At 34.5% G+C, this 16859-nt stretch overlaps 1 protein-coding gene across 1 annotated transcript in view; it reads right to left on the bottom strand.

Annotated features, from left to right (window-relative positions):
- The window catches only part of EPHB1 (EPH receptor B1), a 430280-nt gene that overhangs the window by 112752 nt on the left and 300669 nt on the right, over positions 1-16859 (bottom strand). The window contains 2 exon segments of the mRNA XM_074302116.1: positions 1887-2049; positions 12071-12252. Coding sequence (XP_074158217.1) covers positions 1887-2049; positions 12071-12252 — 345 coding nt within the window.

Below are 16859 nucleotides of genomic sequence, written 5' to 3'. Positions count from 1 at the left end.
CACCAACTAGGGAAATAAGACTTTAAGAATTATTAATGAGAACACTTACAAATCAAAAGGAAGAAAGTACTAGATTGAGAAAAAGCAAGGTGAGACTTTTTTTTTCCTCCTGTTTAGAAGCCTCATTGTTAGAATTGGGAATACTTTCAATAGAAAATGGTGCATATTTCATAGTAGAGTTCTTTGAACTAAACTGTGGGGTTATTGAGGAGTAAAATTATAATAGCTATTATTTATGTGGCATTATATATTATTTATACTATTAAATATATGCAGCATGACATATTATATATAATATTAAATATATACATATATATTTAAAGTTTACAAGCAATTTACAAATATTACCTCATTTTATCCTAATAGCAATCCTAGGAATTAGGTGCTGGTTGTTACTAGTCCAATTTTTGAACAGAATAGGAATCTCAGACAGACTGGTGAAATTGCTTGCCTGAGATATTAGAACTATTAAGTAGATGAGGTTGGATTTGTACTCGGTGTCACACCTCATAGATCATTAGGGAGCCAAGTTAGCCTGTTCCTTCCTGAGAACTTGGGAATACTTTAAAAAGTTCTAGATTTAGACAAGTAAAGATACATAGTTGATAGAGCACTATACTTGACTTTAAGAAGATTTGAGTTGAAATCTGACCTCAAATATTTGCTAGCTATGTGACTCTTGACAAGTCAAATAATCTCTGCCTACCTTAGTTCCACTGACTGTAAAATGGGAATAATACTTGTACTCTCTTTCAAAAATTATTGTGTGACAGTAACAACAAGATTTTGTGATGGACTTGGCTCTTTTCAACAATGTGGTGATTCAAGTCAATCCAATAGATGGAAACTGCCTTCTACATCCAGAGAGAGAACTATAGAGACCTAATGTGGAATGAAACATAGTGTTTTCACTTTTGTAATTGTTTACTTGTTTTTTCTTTCCCGTGTTTTTTTTTTTCTTTTGATCTGATTTTTTTTTTTTGCACAGCATGACATATATGGAAATATATTTAAAAGGATAGCTCATATTTAACCTACATGAGATTGAGGAGGTAAGAGAGGGAGGGAGAAAAATTTGAACACAAAGTTTTTAAAAATGAATACTGAAAACTATCTTTTACATGTATTTAGAAAAATAAAATACTGTTGAAAAAAGTTATTGGGTGGATAAAATGAACTCATATTGGTAAAGCATTTTGCAAACCTTAAAGTACTATATATATGCTATTGCTCCTGCTGTTGTTGTTATTATTAGAACCATAATGAAGAGATGGATAATAGAATTGTAGCTCTAGATCTAAGAAGGACCTAAGAAATCATTTTTATAGATAAGATAAATGAATCCCAGATATATTAAATGATTTGGCCAATCACATATAGGTAGAGTCAGATTTTGAACCAAAGTCTCTTGACTCTGGAGTCATAGTGGTACCTGATAAATGAAGAGTGATTTGAAGATTTAGGATTAGGTTTACATTTGCTCAAAAGTCACTACTCTAAGTGTCGCTTATTTGATCTCTGCTTTATTAGATAGCAGGAATGTTCAGGTCAGTTTTATATACAAGTAAACAGATTCCCATATGTTCACCATGTGGAAAGAGGTTTCAAACCCAAATTCAATTAGATTCTGGGGATGAAGTAGAAGGGAGGGGAAACATAACTAAAAGATTGAAAACAGATTCCTATTCCAGCTGGTGATTAATCAAATATGCCCGCATACCACTAGGTCCTCTCCAAGTTGTCCTATTGGGAAATGGACTCTGAAGAGAAAATTTAACTTAAAACCAATTATAGGTTGACATTTTAGCAGCCAGTGCAATTTCTCTCTGTCCTCTTCTGCATTTTCTTCCCACCCTCTTCTTCCACTGGCCAAACACCCTACTCACCATCTGTTAGTGTCTGGAAGCACATTTTCCCACTGTATTTGCCATAACCAGCGACTGTTCGAGCTCGCACTTGAACCACATAAACCATGCCTGGACGAAGCCCGTCAATCCGAGCCGTATTGGTCTGACTTTTTGCCATTGAAGAGTTGTACTCATTCTGTTCCTTCATAATAAAGAGGGGAAGAAAAATGTTTATTGGTCTTACAGAGAGGCAAGAAATGTATCCACCCACCAACACTTCCATCAGATTGTTTTCCTCTGTAACACATAGGGTAAGATAACAATTTTGTCATCCCTGGGATGTGATAAATTGTAGAGCAGAGATGGGTATGAGACCTGTTTTTTCAATGGTGTAGGGAAATGCTGGTAAGGAAATTTCCTTTACTAATGGAAGTCAGCACTTTCCCATCTCGATACATAACATTTTAGAGACCTGCCCAGTGCATTGAGAAATCAAGTGACTTGTCACTCATAAAGATGATCAGATCTATTCAAAGAGAAAGGACACATATCTGGAATGAATCTCTACTGCTTTCCAAAGATATTTTGATTTTATTTTAATTTAGGTTTCCTTTTTGGTGTAGACCTATAATTACAATGGTATAGAAGCTTTCTGGTAAGAAAACCCTCCAGAACAATTCGTCAGCCAACACTTTTAAAGATTTTCCTAAGAATACTGGGAATTTAAATGACTTGCCCAGGATCACATAGCCAATATGTGGAACTTGAACTCTGTCCTGATTTGATTTATCAAGTATACCATGATACAAACACATGTGTGCGCATATATATATGTGTGTGTGTGTATATACATATATATACATATATATATCATATGTAATATGTATTTTTTCTTATTGGGTAGAATTGAGAGCATGTCAAACTATCATTTGCATGAGTATTTAATTCTCATTTGGTGATTTTAGTTTTTAAAAAATGCTTTTACCTACACTAAATCAAATGAGATACTCTAAAGTGCTTTGCAAACCTTATAGTACTATATAAAAGCTAACTGTCAATATTACAACAAATAAATTTCAACAAACTTCAACTTGATCCTTAATACTTCTTTTAATCATTTTACTCATCTCCTTCCCTCTCTTTCCCTCCCTTCTGCCCCCTTCTCTTCCTCTCATCTCCCTCCCTTTCTATCTCTCTTTATTCCTCCATCCCTCTCTTCTTTCCTCTCTCCCTCCCTTTCTCTCTCTCCAAACTTTGCCATAAAGACTGAAAATATTCTGTCACTTGATTCATGTACCCATTTCTTTATTCCCTATCCTATTTCTCTAACTTTTCCAATCTCTCCCTCATGCTTTTGTACATGTATGATTCTTGGACTGAATACTGAATTCTTCTGGTAACCCTTCAGGTCACTATGCTATCCCTTTCCTTTAAGCAGATACTTATCTTCTTGAATTATATGACCACTCCTACATTCCCTCCCTATCCAGATGGACATTTGGACATTTTTATGGATGAATTATTTCTCTGGCAGATATACTCCTGACCACCAATTTTTTTTTCTTTTGTTTGCTGCTATTAGTAGGGCATGTGATCTTCCTTTATGATACCTAAACCTTCTATGTGTCTTTAAGTTCCATTTATAAAAAGAATGTCAATATAGATATAATTCATAAGTTCCATTTATAAAAAGAATGTCAATATAGATATAATTCAGTGGCTCCAGTAGTATATCAGATTACACATTGTTGGACACAAGATTTCATATTATGTATACCAGAAGTTAAATTAATATTTGCACATGGTGAAATTCTTAACACTGTTCAAAGTGGAGAGGAAGGGGAAGAGACTACCAGAACATACCAGAACATTTTCCCCACAATGCTTTCATTATATTATTCTAATAAAAATTTGACAAACAGCTTCCAATCTGATAGATTAGCTCCAAATCCTTATCTTTAATATTCAAAACACTTTATTATCTGATTTCTCTTATCTCTATACTCTTCTATAACATGAATTCTCCACATGTCTCCTTACGATTCCCTTTCTCCTTTTTACCTATTACACCTTAGAACTTCTCCTCTGGACTTTACTTCCAATAGAGGAAATACAATGTAATGTCCTTGAAGTTGGGGATTGTTTCATCTTTATACTCTATATTCTCAGAGCCTGGCACATAGTGGACCCTTAAGTGTTGATTGTATTTGGTTAGTATTTTTGCTTAATGACATTATTCCCTATCCCTCGAAAAGTACATATATATATATATATATATATATATATATTTCCATGCAGTCAAATCCATCAGTCCCTCAGATCCCAGCTCAAGTCCTTACCTCTTCTATAAATCCTCCTTTTATTATTCTGGTTCAAAACAAGCTCTTCTTCTCTAGCTCCTTTCATGCTTATTAGCTGTGCTATAAAACCAGCACCTTATTAGACACTATCTTTTTGAGCTAATTGTCTGCACTGCACAATTTAGTACCATGGCATAAACTATCTTGCTCTCTAATTGCTTGATGTATATATCTTTTCTTCCTAAGTAGATTAGAAGCCTCTAGTGTACAGGGGCCATCATTTATATTTTTCATCATTTATCCTTCTTTTGTATCCTCAATCCTTTTCCTTTCCATGGTGCATAGCACCATGCACCTAGCAAGATTTCAATAGTTTTTATTTTTTTAATTTATGAAGACATCTTAGCCAAGCAACTTCTTGAGGAAGGTTTGTTCATCACAATGGAGGTCTTATTTTTTTTTTTTGGGGGGGGGCTCTTACTTTTTTTCTGCTTAACATTTTAATGAGTAACTTAGCAGGTAATACATATGTAGAAGAACAGATACATGCAGGCAGAAAAGCTAATACTAGAGATTACAGAATCAAGATCAAAAATGATCTCAATAAGTAAGGTTGGATCCCTGGGCTAACGCCAATAAAATAAAATTCACTAGGAAATAAACATTAAGCCTGGGATTTAGGTTCTAATATTTATTAATTACAGAATTAGAGGATCAAGGAAGTCTGACTTGATCCCAACACTTTAGTAAAAAGCCTAGGATTTTAGGATGGTGAACTTAATATAAATTAACACTATGATATAGCTATTTTGAAATATTAAGTTTAATAAAATTATGAGGTCTCCATTATACTTATATCACAAGTCTATATTCTTAGATTATAAGTGATTTAAATATCCCTCTCTATTTTATTTGGGATTCTTGAATATATTGTTTAATTCCTAGGTATTTTATTAAAAGGGATACATTAGTAAACCAGAGAATATGTAAGGACTAAGATTGTAAGGACCATGAAAATCATGTCCTAAGAAGAGTAGCTAAATGAATTAAAGGTGTTTCACTAGGAAAAAGGAAAAAAATATAAGGAATTACTGTCTTCAAATATTTGAAGGACTGTTTTGTTGAAGAAGGAATTGGCTTTATTCTTTATGTTATTCACACTAAAATAATAGTAGAATTTGCAAAGAGGTTAATTTGGACTTACTTGGATGGACTTTCTGACTATCCAGAATTGCCCAAAGGTAGAATAAGTTGGTCCAGGCAGAAGTAGGATGTTCATTGAGCATATTCAAGAAGAGATTAGATAACTATAAGTCAGAAAGGCTATATTCACTATGTAATAGGTAGGACATGGTGACTCTGATACATTTTCTAATTTTAATTCTTAGCATATGATTCTCCCTTTACCATCATTGGCAACAAAGACTTTTTTTCAAGCACCTATCAAAACTCTCTTTGTGAAAATCCAACAGATATACTGAAATTGAGAAAAACCTTAAATTGAGAAAAGCCTTAAAAATATGGATCAAATCCCATTTAAGCAAACTTGAAATAACAGATTCTTTTGTTTTGAAAGTCTCTTGTTGAACCCAATATTTATGTGATTAGAGCATTATTTGAGATTTGGACATCTTTTTTATAATATCATTTGGCATAATGGAATTTGCATTGATTACCAGACTTTTTTGGTAGTGGAAACAAGTAGTAGAGTAATGTTTCCAGGTGAAGAAACTCCCTCCTTTCAGTGAATATCAGCTTTTTCTTTACAAGTTATACTACTAAGAATTGCACAGGGCATTGAGAGTTTAAGTGACTTGTGTAGTGTCATATAGCTAGCATGTGAGAGGTGGGAGATGAACTTAGATATTCTCAGTTCAGTGTCTGTCTACTTAATCCTTATGCCTCCATGACTCAAAAAACATTAGCTCACAAATTTTAATTAATTCTGCCTTTCTTTCAAATGTATTGGATTTAGAATAAAGACCAATGCTTACACCCAATCAAATTTATAGGATGGATTTCATTCATATAGGAATTCCCAGATGAAGAAACCCTTTTTCACAAAAGAGATTTTAGTGAATTTCCAAGAACTTCTTAAACTTTTCTCACTCTTGACTCGTTTCCTCCCTAGAAATTTTTATGTGTCCCTGGGTATATAGGTATATAAAATAGGCATACAAATAAAACATTTACTGAGAGAAAATTATAAATCTGTGACTACTCAACCCCATATGGGGTTGTGAACCACAATTTAAGAAGCTGAGGCTTAGAGCACTGAGGGCAAATTTTTTATTTAAAATTATATCATGTTAAAGGTGGGATTTGAACAAAGGTCCTCCTGGATTTGAATCCAGCTTTCTCTATCTACACTATATTGCTTCATTCTCTTATTAGACTTGGGAAATGAAAGCAAATTGATTGGCAAGGCTATATCTGGCAAGGCTAGTTTCACAAACACATAGGAGCATACCATGCTCTAGAGTCTCATCATTTGATCCAACCTATCAAGCATAAGACATTATCATGCACTGATATAGAGTTTCATTGGGAAAATGAGCTTAGAATTTAAAGGGTTGAAATTCCCAAAGCCAGAACCAGTAGAGATTATTATGAAGATATATTAAACCTCTAAATGCTTAATCTTTGAAGCAGCCAAAAGCAAATGTGGCTTCTCCATCTATAGCTTGCCTATGAGCACTGACATAAGGAAGGAAAAGTGTGACAAGAGTAAACAAAGGGGGAAGATAAATGAAAATGTGTTAAAATGGGAAAGGAGATGAACAGGATGAAGCCACAGGGACTGTCATTAACTTGCTACCATTTGACTTCTTTATTAATGAGCTTGTAGGGAGGTGAGGAGCATATTAATTCTGTTCAAGGGAATTGAAACTGAGAGGTGACAAAGGCATGAGTAGAAAAAGAGCATCAGAGAGAGAAGGAAGCCTAGCAGATTAAAAATGGCAATAGGAGCATAACAATATAAAATTTAAAATAATAAAAAAATCTATTTTTATAGAAGGAAACTTCAAGTAGGGATAATTAATAAGGAACTCATGTGAAGTAATGGAAAGAACATTTAATTTAGAATCAAAAACCTGCCTTTTAAGTCACAGATATATCATTCATTATCCTTTAGGGTTCTGAGTAAGCAAAAGTTCAACTTCTTAATCATCAGTTTCCTAATTCGTAAATTCAGATAATAACACTTGCATTCAACTAACCACAGATTGGGCCTCATAGCCCCCTCCTCCTTCCAAGTCATCTGGATTAAATGTCAGAAATAGGTTTTGAATCTGAGCTCTCTGATGCTTCAGCAAACCTTTTCCAGTCTGATACTTTTCCTAAATCAAGATACTATTATAAGGTTTCAATGAGATAATGCCTATTATTAAAAGATAAAGCTACAAAATAATACATAAAGGTACAAATGTATATTATTGATAGGCAGGCATATAAACAAATAGGATTTATTCCTTCAAGGTTGTCTTTGGAATTAAAATTAGAGTCATGAGCATTTGCTGAGCTGAAGTTCAGGAGTTTTAGGCAGTCGTTTAAAGCTAGGACTACAGGTCAATTCAGAACACATGAAGTGGATGCAATAATTCAGATGATCCATTTGAAGCAATGACAAGATGCTCAGTATTAGAGGAATGCTCACTTCCTCTTTGTTAAGAGATGGAGAGATTGAAAATGACAATATTGTTAATAAAACTCATAGTATTGTTAAAACCTATACAATATAATCTCCTGAACAGGGAAGAATTTTTTTTTGTCTTTGTGTTTCCTGGGTGCCTAGTATGGTGTTCATTGTTAAAAATTCCTTTGGCTCATACTTAATAAATGTTCATTGAGTATGAGTGAATTGAATTAATAATTAAAATAATAATAACAATAACAATAAGCATTTACATAGAACCTACTAGGTAGCAAGAAGTATGCTAAGTAATTTGTAAATATTATCTCGTTTCATTCTCACAACAATCCTGGGAGGTAAAAGCTATCATTCCCATTTACAGATGCCCAAGATCATACATTTAGTAAGAATTTGAGGTAGGATTCGAACTCAGGTTTTTCTCATTTCAGGCTCAGTGAATTTTTTTTCACTGGGTTGACTGGGAGAATTGAGAATAATGATGAATATGAAGATCAAGTGAAAAATAATAGGCAGATGAATTTGGCTTCTTGTCTGTTATACTGGCAGACTGATTGCTCTACTTCTGCAAAGAATTCCAATATGGGCCAGTGAAAGACTTTTGTCCTCCGAAGACTGGTTATACTTGGCTCAGGAAGGCTCATTATTAGAAAGTTGGACACCAGGTAAATACATTCTTTATCAGTAATAAAGATTGTCTGATTAGATGTGAAAGACTAAGGATCTATGTCATTGAAGGGAATGACAACAACAAAAATGTTGGATCTTTTGAAAGAGCAAAGTATTATTATTGTTGTTTTAATAACAAAATAATATTAACAATGACAATACTACTATCACATATCCTTTTACATAGCCCTTCATATCTTTCTGTAGAATTTTCACCATATAATACTTTCCTTTTACCACACTGGGGATGGTTCAGAGCAGTTTCATGATTTTAGTAGCCAAAGATTTTTATTTCAAAATGCAATCAAAAAGTTTCATAGTGACACACAGAGGCATAACTTGCAGTATCATTTGCCAAAGTACTGCTGAGCAGGCTGGTGCCTTGGCACAGAAATCCTCCTGCCTCTGAAGAAAACTCCTCTATTCTCTGGAGTTTAGAGAAATAATGTGCTTCACTGAGGTGTAGAAACTGCCTTAGGCAGTGAGCTGTTGCATACCCATGTTGGTAATTAGTATAAATTATAGACAAGAAGGAGAAGTTGCATTAACAGAGAAAATAAGCCTTCTTTCAGTAGCAGGAATTAATAGTGATTGCAGCTTGCACCTGAAGGAAGTTTTAACTTCTATCAGGATGGTAGGATAGTATGAGAGTGAGGAGGTGATAACATGTGTTAAGTTTCATCATTTTAGTTAAAAACTTATCATCCTTGATTATGGTGCATAGAGGAGTAAATGGGCTGATCTGGGCAAAAATTATGGGAATTAAGCTTGAAAGGGAATTCAAAGAGCATTTTCTTTAACCTTCCCATTTTACAGATGAAAAAACCAAGGGCAATAGAGAGGAAGTTGTTTGACTAAGGTCACACAAATAATAAGTAGATGGGATACAAAAACCCAAATTTTCTGACTCCAACATCCTTTCCTACAATACCACTGTTTCTCCAATGCAATAAGCAAAGTTTGCCTTCTTTCTTGACCTTATGCTTGCTATTCTGCTTTCTTCCTTCCCTTCCACAGGTCCCCTTCTTCCCCATACTCACAGAATTGGCACCATTTTGTTTTTGTTTTTGTTTTTTTCCATTCTCCCCCCATCAAAATTTGGTCTGATAAACCAATTCACATAAATGGATAAAGGGAAGAGGGCAATAGTGTTAGATGATTTCAGGAAAAGGGAAATTCAAATCCTATATCACACACTAGATGTGTGAGCCTGGACAAATCATTTAACTTCTCTTAGTTTCAATTCTTCATATATAAAATGAGGGGATTGAACTGGATCCTTCTAAAGTTATTGTTGATGCTTTGATATTGTGAGTTAATTTTGGTGGTAAAATGAACAAATCCTTAGGCCACAGGAACAAATAGCTAATTACAGGACTGGGAAGAGGGAAGGATTTTTTTTTAGCTTGTTTGTATTTGGTAGGAGAATGCAGGGGGGAAGATGGAAAATAGGAGGAAGGTTTTGTTTATATATTTGTGCATTAGGTAATGCTGAAATTATGTCTTGTAAATTGCTGGTAAATTTGAACTGTGCAGATAACTGAGGTAATCTAAATTCCATTCTAGTAAACTCAGAAGACTTTTTGCCTGCTAAAGAAATCTCTAGTATATACTAAAAAAGAAGATTCCCCCCTTTTAGGTACCTCCTCCCCACCCCAATAGTGTTGTATCACATGTGCAACCCTTAAGAATTGCAAATTCAGCTCCATTCTAGCTTCTCCAAATCCCCTGGATGATTTGGATCAATTGTGCTTCTAGCCTCAGTTCAGCAGATTTTTAAAAATTCAGCAATCATTTATTAGGAACATGCTGTGTTCAGAGTCCTGTGATGGGTAAAATGGAAAGTTTCAATCATATAAAGTCTCTTTTGGCCTTTGTGAAGTTTGTGGTTTAAAAATAATAAAAAGAGTTAGCATTTATATAGGACTTTAAAGTTTACAAAGTACTGTAGGCAACAACAGATAATCACTTAACCTTGTACATTGCTCATACTGTCTAGACATAGCTAAATTCTCACTATCTCAAAAAATATTATCTTTTCATAAATTTCTCAAAAAAGTATAGATTTAAGAGATTTTAGAGTTAGGATTTTGAATGATTGCATGGTAAAACCACCCCTTACCTCTCATAATTATGGGGCAATATAGTAACATAAAACTACCTCTACTCTATAGATGAGGAAAATAACATCTAGAGAAGTAAAGTGACATGTCCAATGTCCTACATCTTGTTAGTTGTGGAATGGGATGGTGGGGGACCAAGAGGAGGGGGCTAGACCCTTGGGTCTTGATTTCCTAATGCAGTACTTTTTCTTTCTGCCTCACATTGCTATCAGAGGACATCTCAGAGCTGAAAGGAACCTTAGAGAAACAATCCAAGGCCCTCATTTTAGAGGCAAAGAAAATGAAGCCCATAGTAAATGGAATGACTTGACTGCAGTCATATAATTCCTAAGTAATATCATTCTCATATGTGTTTTTTTTTTTGTTTTGTTTTTTTTCAAATAATTTGCCATTAGTATAGAAAATGTAATAAGATCCATCCTATGGAGTATGTTCAGAGTTGGCACTCCTGGTTATAGGGCAGTTTTAGTTACCAAAAAGAAAAAGTTTGCAAGCAATATTGCACATTTGACTTTTTTGATGCCATGATCTCCTTTAACAAGCAAGCAACAGATATTCTCTCTCTCTCTTTTTTTTTTTTTTTTTTTTTTTTTTTTTTTTTTTTTGCTTAGGCAATTGGGATTAAGTGACTTGCCCCGGGTCACACAGCTAGGAAGTATGAAGTGTCTGAAGTCGGATTTGAACTCAGGTCCTCCTGACTTCAGGGCCAGTGCTCTATCCACTGCGCCACCTAGCTACCCAGCAACAGATATTCTCAATAAAATTATTTTGTAGCATCAAAACTAGTGATTTAACTAGACAGTAGTTTCCACTTTAGTACATGATTTGAGATGAAAACTCTCAAATGATGATCAGTGAATGATATTTGAATTCCTTTTCCTACTGTCCCAGTGAATTATCTACAAATAAAGGACAGCAGAACAATCAATGGTCTAATAAATATTTTACTGTGCCTATAGAAAAAACATGAAAGTACTTATATTCCTTTGTTTTATATGTGTGTGTAGTGTACAAAATACATGAATGTATAATGCATACATACATGTTAATATATATTTGTTAGCGTTTATTATGTAAATATATAATAAATACTGTAACATTATATATGTTTGTTTTTGTGCTGAGGCAATTGGGATTAAGTGACTTGCTCAGGGTCATACAGATAGGAAGTGTTAAGTGGCTGAAGTCAAATTTTAACTCAGGTCCTCTTGACTTCAGGGCTGGTGTTCTATACACTGCGCCACCTAGCTGCCCTATATTACATATATTTTAAGTGATTATCTAGTGCAGAGATCATGTATAAGCATATATATTATATAAATGTCCATATATACATATGGATACTTCATTTTTGCCCATATAGAAACAGTCCTGCATCAAGAAATAATTCTAGAGAGCCTTAGGTCACTGCCATTTCCCTCCTTCAGGAACTCTCCTCCAATCCCTCCCCTTTTCCCTTCTGATTATTTTCAGGCTTACGGTGGCTGGTCTTGAGCCCACAGTGCTGCTAATGTCAGGAGTGCAGATCCGGCTCACCTTCTCATAATAACGGATCTCATAGTCCAGGATAATGCCATTGGGCTGTTCCGGCTGTGGCCATGACAGGGTGATGCTCCTCATGGTGGCACTTACCTGGTGCATAATGGGAACCGTGGAGGGAGCTGTGAAGAGAGGAAAGGTATTTTTGTAATGACATATTAAACTCAGATACTTGAAGGCAAGAAATAAAAACAATCTCTCTTCTGTTTAGTTGTGTATAGCTACTACTCCTACTGTTGTTATTTAGTTGTGTCTAACTAGTCATGATCCTATATGGGTTTTTTGCTTGGCAAAGATACTGGAATGATTCTTCTGTGGTGGATTTAGGCAAATAGGATTAAGTTTCTCACCCAGGGTAACACAACTAGTAAGTATCTGAGGCCACATCTGAACTCAGGTCTTCTTGACTCCAGTTCCAGCACTTTATCCACCGAATCACCTAGGTGACTGCTTTAGCAGCTAATGCTGCTACTATCTGAGCATTGCTTGGAGACTAGAAAGATAGTCTTTTGCCTTCCTTGGTTTTTCTCCAGATAACTTGTTTATGGGTCATGCATTTCTCAATGTTCCCTAATCCCTTCTCAGTTAACACATATGTATTAAAATACTTTGCTTATACCAGTTACTGGATAGGAAGAGAAAAAAGATTATAGGAAAAATGTCTTGATGCTGTCTCATTACAATTCATTTTTTAGTATCAGTACTTCATAATTTCCCTGGCTGGAGATAGGTGGAGGGAAAGAATGGAAAGATGTCTACTATAAAATGAGGAGAATTTAAGAATAAAGGGAAGGAGGAGGACAGACTGTACTGACAGGAGGAAGATCAACTGCATTGCCAGACTTAGGTCAACAGATGTGTCCAATTCGTTTTAACAAATATTCACCAAATTCAGTCTGTCAGTCAAAAACCATTTAGTAAGCACTATGTTCCAGGAACTTTGCTTAGAAATACCGGAAAGAGGAAGCAATTGCCCTTGCCCCCGTTTTACTAGGAGAAACATGTAAGTAACTATGTATATATACATTAGTTGCAATATAAATAGTGATATAAACAGTAATATACATATATATATATATATATATATATATATATATATATAAAATTAATACAGAATGAGGGCACTGACATTGTGGTGAGCATAGGCTTTGGGCAGAGAGGTTGGGGAAAACCTCCCTGTAGAAGGAGAGATTTGAACTGTCTCTGGAAGAAAGCCAGGGAAGCCAGGACCTAGAACTGTAGAAAACATGGAAGATCTGGAATGGTAGGAAGGGGTCCAATTTTGAAAGCTTTAAAAGATGAATAGAAGATAATATTTGATCATGATTGTAATGAGGAACCACTAGGGTTTACTGATTGTGCAGAACACTGTGGGGACATAGGGAAATTAATAATATTTAAACAAGACTAAATCCCTATCCTCATAAAGTTTGTAATTTAAAGAGGAATAGTGGGGGGACTGACTAAATCTGACCTTTGTAGAGAGTTTTTTTTTTTTAATGTAAAGCAACAAGAAAAAAACACCAGGATAACAGAGTGAATTTATTTTAAAAAATGAAAAATTAAAATAAAAAAAGAATCTTGATGATGACTCAGAAGAACTGATTAAAAATTATTACAGTATTTTATACATTAAAGCTTCATTATTTAAATGTAAATGATGGCAAAACAAATTGAATTTGGTCACATTTATTTTTAATATAAAATTTATATAAAACTTTAACCAGCAAACAATTCCATACAATATATAATAAGTACAGGTACATTTTGTGAAATGTATGATATTGGACAAATTACTTTCCCTCTTACTGGGTGGGTCTCTGTGTCCTCAACTGTAGAATAAGGGGCTTGAATTAGATTATTGCCATAAACTCTATCACAACAATTTTATTCCTAGGATCTTATCTTACTACTAAACTTACCCACATCGACTCCATCTCTTTCATATTAAAAACACTACTTCTTACTATGGCATTCCTATGAGTCCGAGCTTCATATCCATGTTTTCGCTACGACCAACTTATGTACCTTCTAAAATCTAAAATCTCTTATATCTACAATTTCTATGATCCCAGGATCCTAAATATTTTTGGAGCTGAGATGAGAGGGAGATTAAGATGAGATTAAGTGGTCAGAGGAAATTTCATAGAGAAGTTAGAACTTCAGATGAATTTTGAAAAGTGGTCAGATTTCAGTGGGTGGGATTTCAGGGGAGGATGAGGAAATGTCCTCATGGTAGACTAAGCATGGTTGAAAGCACTGAGACTCCACTGAATAAGATATGTTCATAGGACACAGAAAAATGGCCAGATTAGAGTAACGGGAGGCTATAAGACAGTAGGGGGAAATCAAGTTGGTTAGGTAGGAGCAGAATCATTCTGTATGTTCTGAAAGTACAGAAAAGAAGTATAGATATGGAAATATAGAAAATAGGACACTAAAAGTAAACAATTTTGAATGGAGGTGAGGCATAATCAACAAGTATTTTCAAAAAGTATTTACACTGTGCTAAGAAAAATCTGGGATAAAAAGAAGAACAAAAAAGCCCTGTAATTGAGCTTACATTCTGAATGAATCTGGTGTGCTCTCTCTGTCTCTTTGTGTGTTTCTCTGTCTCTGTCTCTCTGTCAGTCTGTCTTCCAATCCCTCCCCACTCTCCTTCCCTCCTTATAGTTTCTATGAGCCAATATGCTCACGCAAGTTACATTGTATAAGTATGTTTCTATAGTTATAATACATATAATATACACAATATATATATATATATATTCATGACATAATAAACATATATATATATGTGCATATGTATTTATATACATTCATATAAGTTACATCCATGTTACATAGAAACAAAATGGCCCTGAGGGCAAGATATTAGCAATTGAAGAACTGGGAAAGATTTATAGTTGATGATGCTTGAATTGAGTCTTGAACACTGAAGGGAACTGAAAGAGGCAAAAGTAAGAAAGAGGAATATTCCAGCTACTGGGGGAACAGCTAGTCCAAAGATAAAGTGGTTGAAACTGTGCTAAAGGAAGCTCATACTGGCTTTTCAGAGTCCATTGTTAAAATTTAAACATAATAGCTAATATGGCTTTTATGATTTCGCATGTATAATTGATATCACTTTGCTTGCCTTCTCAATGGATGAGGGAGGGGAAGGAAGGAGAAAATTAAAAACTCAAAAAAAATTTAAATAAATGTTAAAAGCAATAAATTATAAATGTATGTAAATTTAAAAACTAAATGTAAGCATTTATATCTTGGAACGTGTTAGAAATCAGGGCTTGATTTATTATTTTTTGATTATCTAAACTTAAAAAAGTGCTGGTGAAAATGTTAATAAAGCAGATTAAACCTAAAAGTTTCTTGTATGTATGTACCTATATATGTATATATAAATATATATGTGTGTGTGTTTATGTATATATGTATTTACATATACACAGAAATATCTGCTTGCTAGAGAGAGACACAAACACACACCTGTCAATTTGATTGTTAAATATTCACCAGCATACTCCTGGAAGTGTAACTTCATGTGTGAGTTATAATAAGTAAGCAATAATAGTTGAACTATAGACTTGGGGAGAGGGGGGTATTTAAGAAGAATAGAAAAGTAGGAAAGTGACAGGTTTGGTTTTTTTTTAATCACTTTAATTGCCAAACAAAGCAGTTTATATTGGTTTTGGAAATAAAAGGAAACCACTTACAATTTGGTAAATTGGAAGAAGTTACATATTCAGAATTGAACTTTGGGAAAATCCCTTTATCAGCTATATGGAGGCTAGATTAGAATGGGTAGAAACTTGAGGAGGAATTAAGGATATTACTCAAAGATAAGGTTAAAGGTCACCAAGATTGTGGTTGTGTGAGCAGAGAGAAGCCAATACCAGAGATATTATAAAGAGTAGAAAAAAGACTTTGCAATTGATTAGTTCTGTGGAATGAGATTGAAGAGCTGTTGTGTCCTGTTTTCTAGAGCTCCCAAGTTGTGATGACAAAATGTACTGTACTTTCTAGAGCCCCCATGCTAGAGTGGTTAAAATACACCATCTTAGTGGAGGAGTAATGAGGCAAGATTCCCAAGGATGGTGGAAATACAATATCCATTTATTCCAATTTTTTTCTCCCTTATATACCCTCATATCCTTATATAACCAAAACAACACTGCGCATGCACTAAGTACATACTGCGCACATGGAACCACATAAACAACTTGCTATGTATGTAGTTTACTAGTTGGTATCACTCTTTGTCACCTGGTATCACTCTACTTCAAATACAACACAGGTTGTCACTACCTCTTGACTTCTCAGGAAAGCCAAGAGCCCTTAGGGGAGATGGGAAGCTGAAACTGACATTGTTAGCAGGTTCCCTGTGGCCTGAAGGATTTTATACCTCAGCCAGAGTTCCCCCACTATCTGTGGCCCTTTACAAGGAACAAGAACTGACTCTAAGGTTTTGAACATTAGTGACTTGAAGGGTAGTAATACTCTCAAAATTAAAGAAAAGTTAGAGAAAGGAAGAGGATTTTTGTCAATATTAAGAAAAAGAGGACAGTAGGTTTATCTTTGGACAGGCTGACTTTAATATGCCTAAGAGACATCAAGTTCAAAATATCTAAAAGGCTGTTGATGATGTTATACTAGAGAGAGGCTAGAGTTGGATATATGGAGCCCTAGGAGCCCTCAAAATAAAGATAACTAGATTATCAGGAGTTAATGA

The sequence above is a fragment of the Sminthopsis crassicaudata genome, chromosome 3 (genome assembly GCF_048593235.1).
Source record: "Sminthopsis crassicaudata isolate SCR6 chromosome 3, ASM4859323v1, whole genome shotgun sequence".
In the NCBI taxonomy this organism is placed as follows: domain Eukaryota; kingdom Metazoa; phylum Chordata; class Mammalia; order Dasyuromorphia; family Dasyuridae; genus Sminthopsis; species Sminthopsis crassicaudata.
The sequence above is the reverse complement of the archived record's forward strand: the minus strand, read 5'-3'. Positions and strand labels throughout refer to the sequence as shown.